General features: G+C 43.3%; 1 protein-coding gene across 1 annotated transcript; it reads left to right on the top strand.

Annotated features, from left to right (window-relative positions):
* Window positions 1–1412: 1412 nt before the first annotated feature.
* Window positions 1413–2363, top strand: LOC145577846 (uncharacterized). The gene has a single exon (XM_081635278.1). The coding sequence runs from the start codon at window positions 1413–1415 to the stop codon at window positions 2361–2363; it is 951 nt and encodes a 316-aa protein (XP_081491404.1).
* The last annotated feature ends 12421 nt before the right edge of the window (window positions 2364–14784 follow it).

Genomic DNA, 14784 nt, shown 5'->3' with positions numbered 1-14784 from the left:
ATTTATTGTTGCTTCCCTAAAGGCCGCTCTGAACAAACTTCGAAAGGAGTTCGAGAGTAAAAGGCCATCTACCTCTAGACAGTCGTCCAGAAGGGAGGAAGAAGGCGCTCCAAGGAAGAATCACAGCAAGGCAACTAATGCTATGGATGCTGGGAATACCCCATTCCGCCGGCCGCATGAAAGGTCCCCTAGGGTGCCACTGATAAACTTGTCTAGGCTTCTTGAGAGAACACAGTCGGCTGGGGGCAGACCAGACAACCTCAAAGGGAAGAACATGAGCTGTCTAGACGTTGGAGGGACACAAGGGATTACGTCCGGCATAGGCAAAGGAAAGTGCAGCCTATTTGGATACAGCCTCTACTCCCACAATGCCGGATGAATTCTCTAACCACTCTCTTTCCCAACATACCAGCTCGGCCAAGACCAGTGGGAGCCAAGCTGTTCGTACTCAAACTCCTATTCCAATTCAACCGTTTCAGTATCAGACACCCAAGAATTTCAATCCTATTCTGCCGCCTAACCCCCCGTCTTCGGACAGTACGGGCAATATGGTCAGCCGTTCAACCCGACACCATATCTGGCCGAGACAGCCGCACAACCTCAGCCTATTGACTGGCAAATGCGCTTGTTAAATCTTGGTGACAAGCCACCTCCGTTTTCTCAAGAAATTCTCAACTCTCCTCAACCAGCAAAGCTGAAAAGTGTACTTGTGGGCGCCTATGATGGTACAGGCAACCCAGAAGAACACATCACCTCATACCGAAATCTGGTGTATTTGCAAAGTGTGGACGATGCCACGTGGTGTAGGTGCTTCCCGGCCACCCTTAAGGGCATGGCGCAGGACTGGTTTAATAGCCTGCTGGCCGGGTGCATTAATTGCTTCACCACTCTCAGCCTACTGTTTGTTGGAAACTTTTCTTACAATATTCCCCGGAGGAAGCCTTAACTTGCCTACTATCGTTCAAGGAAAGAGTGAAGGTTTGCGATCGTACGTTCAGAGGTTCAATCAAGAAAAAGCCCAAATTCAGAACCTGCCGGATGAAATGGCCTATTCGAAATTTCTTCGGGGGCTAAGGCATAATGGCTTTCAATTTGACTTGGTAAGGAAAAAGGTTCGGACATACGTAGGCGTTCTGCAGGAAGCCGAGGCCTATATTGAAGCAGCTAATTTTTGTTCGCTTACTACAGCAGAACAGCCGGCCAAGGGGGCTGAGAAAAAGCAATCTTCTCAGCAAGACTCGGCCGGAAAGAGAAAAGAAGGAAACAAGCGAAAGGAAGTATGGATGGCGGACGGTCAGCAGCCAAAGTCAAACAAGGTCAAGATGTACGAACCGCAATACAAGTTCACCAAAAATTGTTACTCTATCCTGATGGAAATTAAGAATAAGTTTGAGTTTGAAAAGCCTTAACCGATGAGAAGTTCGGCCCAGTATCGCAACAAGAACAAATACTGTCTTTACCACAAGGATGTGGGACATGACACGAATGAATGCATCAACCTGATAAGATTGTTGGATAAGCTGGCCGAAAAGGGCATGTTGAATTCGTACGTTTTGAAATCAAAATTCACTTACACCCGGACAGACAACAAGTCCGAAAAGAAAAAGCAAAATGACAAGGAAGATGATGGAAATAGCACTGATTCTAGTTTAGTGGTTGTAATATCAGGCGGCTTTGGTGCAGTCGGCCATACCATGAAAGGAATCAAGCAAGAAGCTTGGAAGTTTGGCAAAGTGATGCATGTTGAAGGGGTGAAGGTTGAACCCTTCCCAGAAGTAACGGTCAGTGAGGCAGACCGAGGTGAGGTCAAGGTCCTGCACAATGACCCCATGGTATTTATCATAAATATAGCCAATTTAAAAGTCAGCCGGATACTAATAGATACGGGCAGCTCGTTCGATATCATCAGTTTGGCCGCCCTGAAAAATATAAGGTTCCCAGAAGACGCTCTCAAAGACATCACCCACCCTTTGGTTGGGTTCGGGGGAAATATCATTCATCCAGTTGGACAGATAGACTTGCCCGTCCGATTTGGGCAGAAGGGGGAAGGAAGGGACATGGTTGTCCATTTCCTAGTGGTCAAAGAGCTCACTGGCTATAATGTCATACTCGGCTGCCCCACACTAAACGCAGCAAAGGCAGTAATCATCCCTCATTTGATGTTGTTAAAGTTTGAGAGGTCGGATGGGAAAATTGATTCAATCCAAGGAAGTCAAAAAATGGCTAGGGAGTGTAATCAGCTAGCAGTAAAGCCAACAATACGCGGACAGGGAAATTCGTCCGAGTCAAAAGCCGAAAATGTGTCACTCCAAGCATACCAGGTCGACCAGAAGCGCAAGTCGACCATGACTGACCAAGCATAGCAGTTACTGACCGTCGGCCGGCCAGAAGAGTTAAGGCCCCAACCGGCCGGCGATCACCAAGATATAGTGCTTGACCCCGATCAACCTGATTGGACAGTCAGGGTAGGCACTATAGCTGTGAGTCTTCTTGGAGACGATTTAATCCAGTTACTGAGAGAGTTCAAGGATGTGTTTGCATTTGAAGTTAGTTAAATGCTAGGTATAAGCTCAGGCCTGGTCGTGCACAAGCTGGCTGTGAATCCGGTCATTAAACATGTCCGCCAGAAGAAAAGAAACCACGGAGAAGAACGGAATCAGGCGGCCGCAACAGAAGTAAAAAAGCTGCTGGACGCTGGTTTTATTCAGCAATGCTACTACCCTAATTGGGTAGCTAACGTAGTCCTTGTGAAAAAGCCAAATGGGGCTTGGAGAATGTGCGTGGATTATACTGATTTGAACAAGGCATGTCCTAAGGATAGCTTTCCCTTGCCTAAGATCGACCGTTTGGTTGACTCTACGGCCGGGCATGCCCTAATGAGCTTTATGGACGCATACTCTGGATTCCATCAGATCCCTCTATAGGAGGAAGATCAAGAAAAAATCGCATTTGTGACCGAGCAGGGGTTGTACTGTTATAAAGTCATGTCGTTCGGCCTTAAGAACGCCCCTGCTACTTTTTAGAGACTTGTTAATACGGTCTTTAGTGATCAGCTCGGCCGGAACATGGAGGCGTACATTGATGACATGATTGTCAAATCAAAAGAGCCGGCCGACCATTTGAAAGATCTCCGAGAAACATTCACCGAACTCAGGCGGTATAAAATGATTTTAAATCCAAAGAAGTGTGTCTTTTGTGTTGAGTCCGACAAATTTCTCGGATTCCTGATTGATCAGCGTGGAATTGAGACCAATCCCGAATAAGTTCAAGCCGTCTTGGATATGAAGTCGCCAAGAACAATCAAAGAAGTGCAAAGATTGACCGGTTGTTTAGCCGCGCTCGGCCGATTTTTGTCAAGATCAGGGGATAAGTGCCGATATTTCTTTCAGACCATCAAGAAGAAAGCCATGTTCGAGAGGACAGAAGAAGCCGAGGAAGCATTCGTACAGCTAAAAAGCCATCTGCATACATTGCCTCGACTCGTCAGTCCACTCAAGAATGAGAAGCTATACATGTATCTTGCCATCTTAGAACATTTTTTAAGTGTCGTCCTGGTTGCTGAAAGAGACGGCCACCAGATCCCAATCTATTTCATTATCCACGTTTTGCATAATGCCGAGCTAGGTATCCCCCTATTGAAAAGTTTGGTCTAGAATTTTATATGGCGTCAAAGAAGCTATGACAGTATTTTCTGGCGCATTCAATTGTGGTCTATACAGACCAGCAACTTAAGAAGTCGTTTGCAACTTTGGAAGCCAGCGGTTGTATGCTTAAATGGGCCTTAGAACTGAGAGGCTTCGACATCACGTTCGAGCCCAAGAAGGTGATCAAGGGGCAAGCCTTTGCTGATTTTTTGGATGAAATGACTCGGCCGGACTTGCAGCCGGTAGGAGACCAGATATGGAAGGTCTATGTAGATGGTAGTGCAACAACGACCACATACAGTGCTAGGATTAGTTGTCAGTCTCTTGAGGGAGATAAATTCGAATATGCAATGAGATTTCAGTTCCAAGCCTCCAATAATGAGGCCGAGTATGAAGCCCTTCTGGCCGGCCTTAGAATGTGTAAGGCGGCCGAAGCAACAAAAGTTGATGCAAGTTTGAATTCTCAGCCTGATAGTCAGCCAAGTGAATGGTGACTATGAAACTAGGGAGTCGGCCATGATGAAGTATTTGCAGATGGTTAAAGAGGAGGCCGAGAGCCTAGAGCATTTTACTCTGCAACAAGTCCCCCGTTCAGAAAATCATCAAGCGGACGCGCTCTCTAAATTAGCATCCTCGGCATCATGTGACACTCCCAGATCAGTGTTTTGGGAGGTAAAGGAAAAGAGGAGTATTTATGCCAAGCCAATACAAATTATTGACGGAAGCTCCACTTGGATGGACGGGATCATCTCCTATTTAAGGGATGGGATACTCCCGGCCGATCCGAAAGAGAGTTGGCTAATAAAGAAGAGAGCGGCCTGGTTCGAAATGAAGAGAGGGGAATTATTTAAGAGAGCTTTTGTTAAGCCATATCTGAAATGTATTACCCTAGAGAAAGGATACTATGTGCTGGATGACCTCCACCAAGGCCATTGTGGGTCGCATTTTGGAGGGCGAGCCTTGGCTGAGAAAGCAGTCCACTTGGGGTACTACTGGCCGAACATGAACGCGGACGCCATGCAAATGGTGAAAAGGTGTGATAAGTGCTAGAGATTCGCAACCTTGATTCACCGTCTGGCCAATAGTTTGTCAGCCATAAGCAGTCCACTCCCCTTTGCAAAATGGGGCATGGACATCTTGGGGTCATATACACCAGCGTCCGGCCAAAGGCGGTATGTGCTTGTAGCTGTTGACTATTTCACAGAATGGGTTGAAGCCGAGGCCGTCCGAGGAATTAAGTGGATGGACGTATCAGCCTTCATCTGGAAAAATATTATTACTTGTTATGGAGTACCTCAGTCCATGGTATTTGACAATGGACCTCAGTTCGAAACACGCCAACTCAAGGAATGGCTAAGTGATCAGGGCATCACTCTCTGTTTTGCCTTGGTCGGCCATCCTCAAGCCAACGGCCAAGTTGAGGCCTATAACAAGCTGATCTCCAATGGCATCAAGCGTAAGATTGAGAAAGAAGGCGGCTTATGGGTAGATGAATTGGTCAATGTTTTGTGGTCTATACGCACAACGGCGAAGAGTTCAACAGGAAATACCCCATTTTTCTTAGTCTACGGTGCTGAAGCTGTGCTCCCAATTAAAATGTACAAGCCAACTCTTCGAGTGATGCTATATGATGAGAATGCCAATTAGGAAGCTATGAAGACCGCCTTGGATTTTCTTCCAGAGGCAAGGGGTAACACGGCGCTTAGACATGAAATTTACTGTCTTAGAATGACGAGAGCTTATAATCGCCGAGTGTCTAAGCGGCCGCTTAAGATGGGTGATTTGGTCTTAAGAAAAATGGAAGCAGTAGGCCGCGCCAATGAGGATGGAAAATTAACCCCAAATTGGGAAGGGCCATACCGAATTAGAGAAGAAATCTGAGATGGCACTTACCGTCTCGAAGCCTTAGATGGTCGTCCCATTCCTCTTACTTGGAACACAGACAATCTGAAGAAATACTATGTTTAAGTTTTCTTTACTTAGCCAAAAGCAGTATATACAGCTAGGTCTTGATGACCGAGTAATGTAATTAAGGCCGTACAACCCCAACAATGTAATTTTGACAAATTAATGAAAAAGTCAAGCATTGTTATCTTACTTTGTCTGTTTATTTCTTTCCATTATTTAGCAGAATTGCCGAGTGAAAATAATAACGATGCTGCTTGCAAAATAGCAGCTCGGCCCTTAAAAGACTTAACAAAAATGCCGAACAAAAACAATAACAAGGTTGCTTGCAACATAACAGTTCAGTTGCAAAGGATATAATCGAGCGACCGTGCAATTGTTTAGCAAGGGCATCCCAACATCGAAGAAAGCGTCCGACTACAACCAGGACGGACGATTAAGCACAAAGGTAGCCTAGATTTGCCTAAGGCATTTATGCCCAAAAAAGGGGGGCAAGGGCATACCGAGGCATACTAGCCTGGCCAAAACTTAGAAATTTCCAAGTTGAGATATTACTTCAAATTTCCTGAGTGTGTACAAGGGATAATTTCAATGGACGGCTCATATAAAACCAACTAAGAAGCCGTACACCTAATGTTGATTCGGTGATTCTCCTATTCCAAGTGCAACTTACTATGATTTGATTAACTTACTAGTCGTCATACCCTTCTAGGTATAAAAACTACTAAGTTAATCAAACCACCTAGAGTATGGACTAGGCGAACGCCGAATAAAGGGGCATACCCCCAGTCTTCGTATGAAAGCAATAAAAAGCATAACAAAATTCGTAAAATTTGCTAAGTATGGAAAAACATAAAAATCACTCAGATGGCGGCAAAATTAAAATAAAATAAAACCGCTCAGAATGCTGCAAAATATCTTACACAACAGCTCAAAACAGGAAGCATTAAAATTAAAAATTGTTCAATGATAGGAAAAATAAACTAAGTGCTGAAAACAAGAGGACTGAAGCTTGGCAGCTACTGATGGAGGACTTGAGCTCTATTCAGCCAGTTTGTCATCTTTGGTAGGCTCCTCCATGGCCGCAGAAAGGGTGGACGGCTCCTCAGCTGGCACCTCTTCACCAGGCGGCTCCACCTTTTTCTTGTCCTTAACTTCGTCCGCCTACTCCTCATCATCTCATCCTCCCCGGATTTGGACGGGGTGGCAACAAGTTCAGGAAAGGGCTGCCCCGCCTTCTTGGCTTCTTCTTTGAGGCAGACGTAGCTGAGGCGCTTGGTGAATCGCTCCTGGAAATAGGCGGCCTCCCCCTCGTCCACCATTAATTCAAAGGCCTCGAAGAAGTGGCTCTTCAGCCTCTCCTCGGCGTTGTGCTCGATGCGGACGATTTCAGTAGGGCTGGGTGGCCGAGGCGCCTTCAACTGCTCAGTTAAGTCCGAAACGGACTTCTTTAGGGTTTTCACCTCGACTCTGAGGGCGTCCGCCTCGTCAAGGGCCGTTTGAAGGTTTCGCTTGGCCAAGATTAGATCTTGTTTCAGCTTCTCGGAGGCGTCAAAACCCTCCTTCCATTGTTGGGCGTTCAGGACCGCCACATCCCTTTCTTAATGAAGGGTCTCCCTCGCCAAGGTCTCTCTTTCAAGAGCCTTGCCCAACTTCACTAGATCTTTAGTTTGCCGTGCCGCTTTGTTGGACAGTGCATTGATCTGGGCTTCCAAGTGAACCCTGTGGACGACATCCTCCGCCCGCCTAACATCATCCCAGGCATGCTTCCACCTCTCGTTCTCCTTCTCCTTCCAATCTAGGAAGGCATTGAGCTTGAGGAAGAGCTGCACCCTGACGAAGAGAAGTTAGCAAAAACAAACTAAGAAATATGTTCTAAGTATGAAATCTAAAATGGCAAAGAGTCATGAATGGTTACCTCGGTGCTGCAATTGAGCATGGGGCCGAGGAAGCCCTCATTGATTCCCTTTAGCTTGTCCCGTTGCTCTTGGGGGACGGCCCTGACCATGGCTTCTCTCATGGCCTTCCTGTCTGTGCCAGTAAGTGACTGGCCGGGCAACTTCATGTTCATCACCTCCGCAATATCTGCGCGCGGCCATGAATGGTATTAAGTTGAGTAAAATCAACTTGAAAACAAAACAAGGATGGTTTCAATACAACACAACTCTAACTTACCATCTAAGAATCTTGGAGGATGAGGGAAGACAAATGGAGGGGGTGGCAGCGACTCGTCACCTCCCTCGTCGATACGGATGGGTTGATCCTCAGTCGACTGACTGGCAGTCGCCTGCCAATCAGATTTCTTGACTCTCAGGCGGAGTCAAGACAAGGCCGGTCGGTTTTGTTGGGACGACTTACCCCCATCGTCCGCTTTCGCGAACGCATCATGGACCGACTCAGTTGTCGGATCCATTGATTTGGAGACCCCGCATCGTGACAGCCGGGGTGGTTCTCCTTGAGACTGCTTTGAAGCAGTCCGCGACTTCGTCTTAGCCGTTAGATCGGAAGGGGTCTTAGGAGCGCCCGTATTCCTAGTTTGGACGCTTGCCCGTCCTTGGTAGCAGAGGCCGGCTGCTTCCTTTTGGTCCTTGGAGTAGGAGTGGCCAACTGAAAAAGACAAGTAAAAGTTAGTGTGAAAGAAGAAATGAAATGAACCAGCGTCCGCGCAAAATTAGGAAGGAGTCTCTTCCCAATATACTAACTCGGACGAAAGGAAGTATACGCGTGAAGAAGGGAAGGAGTTTCTTCCCAACATACCAACACGTACGAAAAGTGTCTGTATGAAGAGGAGAACGACCTCTCTCGCAACATACCAGCTTGGCAAAAAAAAAAAAAAAGAGAGAAGAAGCTACAAGTTCTAGGTCAATGTTCCGTACCTCTTTGGTCTGCTCGTACATTTTCTGTCGAGCCTTGTACCGAGCCAGGTCAATTTCGGACATGTTGACCTCCCCCTTCTGCTCCTTGTCTAGCATGGCGTACGCTTCCTTCACATGAGAAAAGAAGAAAAAGAGTTAGAAAAATTTTCAAAAAATTGGCATGCGAGCGATAAAAGTTGTAAAGCCCTACCTTGGGGAATGTTCTAGTATAGGCCGCACGCCGACATAAATATCGGGTCCTAAAGCCAGTGGCCAAAGGAATCCAGTTGTTTGGCACGGCCACCATTTTGTCGTCCCTCTTCACCTTCTTGACCTTAAAGTAGTCAAGTTGATGCTCCTGGCTAGGGTGGAAGGGTGATTTGTATGGTCGGTGATCCCCTCGGCCAAGCTGGATCAGCTTAGCATTAAACCAATTCATTCGCAAGTTAAACTCCACATCCTTTGTCTTGATGCGATAGAATCGGTTCTTCCAGTCTCGTCACTTTGACACACGGTCCATCACCACCATAGAATCCTTATGCTAAGGATGAACCAACCGTCCGTGTTCTTCTCCAGACAAATCATGGAGTGCATCTTGCAAAATACCGGAAAATCAGGCTTGAAACCCTTTCGGATGCTCGTCACCAGATAACCGAAGATATTCACCCATCTATTCGGCAGCAACTGGAAGAGGGCTATGTTGTACTCGTCTAGGACGGTACGAATAAAGGGATGAAGGGGGAATCGAAGTCCAACGTCCAGAGCGACGCGATAGACGCTAAAGAATCTGCGGCGCGGCCGCTCATCTTCCCAGGCGACCACAGAAATGGATTTTTTGGGTGCCACCATCTTAAACCCCTCTCCCAGTTGGAGGAAATCCTTGTATTCATCCAACCCATCGTTCAGGTAGCCCAAGGCCGTGCTACCCATCGTACAGGCATACGGGTCCTTGAAAATCTTAATGTTGGCAACGGCTTCCTCTATCGCCGCCTCATTCCTTGCCTCGTTCTCTGCTTCCTTTTCATCAGGGTGTGGAGAAGCTCCAAATTCTAAGGACAAGACTCTGTCCAAGTCAGCAGCCTCGGCCGAGCTTCTACTTCTGGAGCTCTTGCCGCCTCCAGCTATCACTACGCCCTCGGGCGCCAAGGGACCCTTGCCCTTATCTTTTGCTGCGGTCTCCTGATTTCCCGAAAGAGGGGCACTACGAGGTGGCAAGTCGGACGACTCTTCAATTGAAATGCCTGTCCTAGGCCTGTCCGCCTACTATGTTGGAGATGGGGTTGTTTAGGAGTTGGGGCGGACGACCCAGCTGCATCCACCCAAGAAGAGGTAGGAGGCCTCTATTGAGATAGCAACTCGACCGGATCCATGACCAAGTTGGCGTATTGGGGAAACCATAGTTTCGGAGATTTCCCGGACGTTCCCCTATTAGAAGAGACGCCTTGTGCTCTTTAGCGTCCTTCGAAAGAAGTGGTCACTTCAACCACAGAGCATTTAGTGCCACTAGTTGTGGTTGTGTTGGTTGCAAACTCAGTCTCGGCGTTCGTGTTGTTAGGGTCACAAGGGACCCTTGGGTGCACCAGACTGCCGTCCGGGTTTCTAGCGGCGTCTTTGTCGTACGTTTGCCTCGTACGGACCATTTCCGACTGTAGGGACAGAGAAGAATAGGTGGATGAGAGTTGGTACGCACTAGAAATGGACCCACTCCATGAAGGAGACAGCTTGTCTCCGTCCACTATAGACTCCTCAGTCCCAGGAAAACGGCCGACCTCATGAGGAGAAACGGACGAAGTCGAGTGTTGAGCCAGAATTAAATAAAAAGAAAGACTAAGGCAAATAAAAGAGAAGTAAGAGAAAAAGCAGTCGGCCTTTTACCTCTGTACGTGTAGAAAACTCTGAAAGTCTGGAAGGTCTTGAAGGTTGACCGAAAAACTCAAAATATGTGACTGGACAACTCAATCACACGGCGGAGCTCTTGAAGATTAAGGGAAAAATTACTTTCTCTCTCTAAAATCTCTAACTTCTCTCTAGGATTCTCAAAAGTGCCAAAATAAGGTCAAGCCTCTTCTATTTATAGGCAGAATCTATGAGGGAAAAATGGTAAATTTACCTTTCCCGCCCAAGAATTCAAATGGTTACTCTTTGAAAAAGTTAACCTAGAATTCGAAAGGTTAAAAGCTGAATTCTGTTATTTAGGACGGAGAAAGAGACGGATGAGCTAACGGTACATCCAAATGGACGGCTACGTCAGCAGAATCTAAAACTACCTTCCTGGAAATCCGGGCGTTTGGGCTTCCTCTCAAAATTCCAGATGGCATGTTCTGTCCGCCCATCTCCAAGACTTGAACGTCCCTTGGAGGAGTTTCAGGTGGACGGAGCAAGGCAATTAGCCTTATAACGTCTTTCCTTGAAAGAGCGGACAATCTCGTCCGCTTACTCAGAAAAAATGTCTTATCTCTACATACTAGGATACATCGAGACGAGTAGAGAATCAGAGGAGGCGGCCCATAGCATACGAGTCACCCCCTCTGAGGGCAAATGTTTAGGGTAAAAATACCCCCTACACGTGGTCCAATCCCGTAGTGACACGTGGCCCAACCAAAGGGCGACACGTGTCCCTGTGGGAAGATAATGCGTGTCAGGCTCAAAAAGAGCACCTGAAAAGAGAGTGAAGGGCCTCTTTACATCAGGAGGCCCAAACCCCAAGAATGCCGTAAAATGGCGACCCCATCTGAGATGTGTCGTCAGCTGATTGTGCAGCCAATCAGGACACAGGAATCTGAGGTACAAACCCTAAAAGGGCACAATTTCCCACCCCTATAAATACCCCAATCATTTATGATGAGAGGGGTGGATTGAGACATAACATTAAACAGAGCACAAAAAGCTCCAACTTCTCTCTACTTTCTCTCTCTAGTTTATTCCGTTTTCCGATTACTCACTAGATCGTCGGAGGCGGGTCTCCGATAAAGCGGAGTTCCATGGTTTTGCAGGTGTCCGGGTCTCATTGCCGATGAAGCGTGACCAGTATCCTGAGGGATTCAAAAAAACCCTAAAACAAATACTACCTTCGTTTCTTTTTAGTTAACACGTTTTGACTTTAGCAGTATTCACACACCTATCTTTGACTGTGTTCTGTGATTTATATGTGATGAAAAATATAATCATGTGGGGTCTTGGTAGATTCATCGCGAGATATATTTTCAAAATATTAACTAATTTTTGCTATTTGGTAATTAAAGATATTAATTATTGAAGATTTGCATTGACAAACGTGACTAAAGATATATGTCAACTAAAAAGAAACGGAGATAGTATATTACTTCAATTTTCATAAAATTAGGTCTACAATAATGTAGGCACGCAAAATTAAAAATTTGTACTGTCCCTAATTTTTTACCCTATTCCAAATAATTGGGTCAAACATAACAGTTTTGACCATAAATTCTATTAATTTATAAGAGATAATATAGTCAAGTGGGGTCTTGTTGGATTTGTCTCATTGTTTATTTTATTAATATTTAGTTTTTTTTTTTTTTTTACACATAAAGAAATGAAGTTATAAGCGTTTAAAGACACATCTTTTAAGATCGTAAAAAATTAAATGGGGCAAAAAAAAATAGGGACAAAAGGAGTATGCGATAAAAAATATATACTCCCTCCGTCCCATAATATAGTTTTTGTTTGTGTTTTTTCATGCTATTTAAGAAATAGGAGGAAAAAGTGGATGAAGTACATTAATTTAAGTGAAAAGAACAATTGTTGACAAAAGTTAGAGAGAGAAATTGAAAAAAGTACAAGGCATGTACAAAATTCAAGGGTAATTTAGGAAGTATAATAAATAAAGTTAAAAAAGTGAGGGCATTAAGGTCTTAATATACGATCTAAAATGGAAACAGGAACAACATTTTGGTTCTCCAAAATATAAAAAAAGGAACTATATTATGGGACGGAGGGAGTACAAAAGTATATGTATACAATCTTATCTTCCTCTTCTTACAATATAAATTAAACATGAACAACATTTTGGTTCTCCAAAATAGAAAAAAAGAAACTATATTATGGGACGAAAGGAGTACAAAAGTATATGTATACAATCTTATCTTCCTCTTCTTACAATATATATTAGCTCCGCCAAATTAACTTTATTGTAGTCTTAGCTCATGAATATAATCATATAGTCATACTACTTCATCTTAAATATCTTAATTCATACTATGTATGTACTACATACAATTAAATATACAATACTAAGGGCCTGTTCTGATTTACTAAATTGAGCTTAACTAAATTAAACTGAACTGAATCGAACTGATTGGGGCTGAACTGAACTGAACTGAATATTTTACTCCCTTCGTTTTTAAATACTTGCTCCACTTTCCTTTTTTCGGCCGTTTTTAAATACTTACTCCATTTCCTTATTTGGAAAGATTTTACAATATTTAATTAATTTCTCTCACCAAGTGGACCCAACAATATTAATTTCATATTCTCTCTCCTTCAATTCTCTTCACTACTTTTGGTTTTTTACAATTTTTTATTATTTCACCAACCCCACTACCTCCATATTTTATTACTTTCTCCAATTTCTTCTAAAATTCCGTGCATGGAGAAATAGAACAAGTATTTAAAAATGGAGGGAGTACGAGAGAAGGATATTAGGATCTCAACTGAACTAAGGGCTTGTTCACTTCAGCTTAATTTCAGTCCAGTTTAGTTCAGCTCCAATTAGTTTAGTTCAGTTCATCTCCTAACTTTCATCTCTCATTAAATATTCATTTTAGCTCTATTCATCAGTTCAGTTCAGCTCCAATCAGTTCAGTTCAGTTCAGGTCAGTTCTTTAAATGTGAGCAGGCCCTTAACTGAACTGATTGGAGTTGAACTAAACTAAACTGAATTGAATTGAACTGAATTGAAATTAAGCTGAATAGAAAGGCTCTAAGTATTGCTATTGATTTGAAAAGGATTAAGTACCAAGTTTTTAATGTCTCACTTGATAAAAAAATTTACCATCCTGTATTCCTGTGAGGTTGAGATCTGGTCATATTTACTAGGAAAATTTTTATATGTGGTCGGGTTTATTGGAGTTACTCTTTCAGGGATTATTTAAGGGAGTTTGTCAGGGTTTTACTCGAGGGATTACTCGGTCGAGGGTTACTAGGTTACAGTGGCGGATCCAAGGGGGTACATAGAGTTACAGTTGTATCCAAAAAAAATGTTAAGAATAGAGACCGCCTTTATGTAATAGGAGGTCTCTTAGGTACTGTCATGTAGTATGCCGCAACACCCGCCTTTTATGTTAGATTTAAAGAGACCGCCTATGTAAAAACTAGGTCTCTTAGGTTAATACCTTCCACGCCAGAAGCCCAGATGTTTCATAATAGTACTTTTGATCAAAGAGAGATACTGTTACAAAAACAGGTCTCTTAAGTGATATTGTGTATTTTTTCCACGGAAGATTTGCACTTTTTATCAAAGAGACCTACTGTTACAAATAACAGGTCTCTTAGATAAAAAAAATTTCCTCACATTTTTATTACTTAATTTTAAGCCTTATTGTCGGAAAATAAGATGTATTCGTGTATCATACACACGAATATTAATACAATAGTGAAATGATTTATTAACTCAAAATTTAGTTAGGAAAAAATTATTACGCTCCACATATTACTTTTTATTTTGTAATTTGTTTTTTTTTATTAAACGTAATTTCGTATCCCCATTCCCCAAATCCTGGATCCGCCACTGCTAGGTTAGGGGTTACTCAAGGGACTATTCAGCCAGGGGTTACTCGGTTAGGAGTAACTTGTATAACCCCTGACCGAGTAACTCGAGTAACCTCGACCACATAGAAAAATCCCCCAATTAACTATATAGACTAGGTAATCGTAAACATAATTTTTTTAGTTTCTAATTTTCCAATTACGGTTTTATTTGATTAATCAATTCATTAATTAATTTATTTGGATACTCTATTTTTTTTTATTATTATTATTTTCTTGACAAGATTGACTACTCTATATTTAGGCTATTATTGAGTCTTACATTTACGCAACAAAACCTTACCCAAGCTTTTACAACTTACAAACATTTAATCGATTTGATTATTCATTGACATCCTCATATATCCTTGCTTCCCAAGCAATTATTTGGGAACTCCTTTTTATTCGCTTTCAACCAAACTTTCCATTATTCTATTCTACAATATATTTAATCAATTTCTTGTCAAATAATCCTTTATCTTTCCAAATTTCACTAGTGTTAATTCCCCAATTCTATTTTATATATATACTTGCTTTATTAAATTTAATAATCTTCTACATTATTTTCATTCAAATATTAATAAAGCAAGAAATATTACGGCAGACGAAATACAGCA

The sequence above is a fragment of the Chenopodium album genome, chromosome 14, assembly GCF_948465745.1.
Source record: "Chenopodium album chromosome 14, dcCheAlbu1.1, whole genome shotgun sequence".
Lineage (NCBI taxonomy): Eukaryota > Viridiplantae > Streptophyta > Magnoliopsida > Caryophyllales > Amaranthaceae > Chenopodium > Chenopodium album.
The sequence above is the reverse complement of the archived record's forward strand: the minus strand, read 5'-3'. Positions and strand labels throughout refer to the sequence as shown.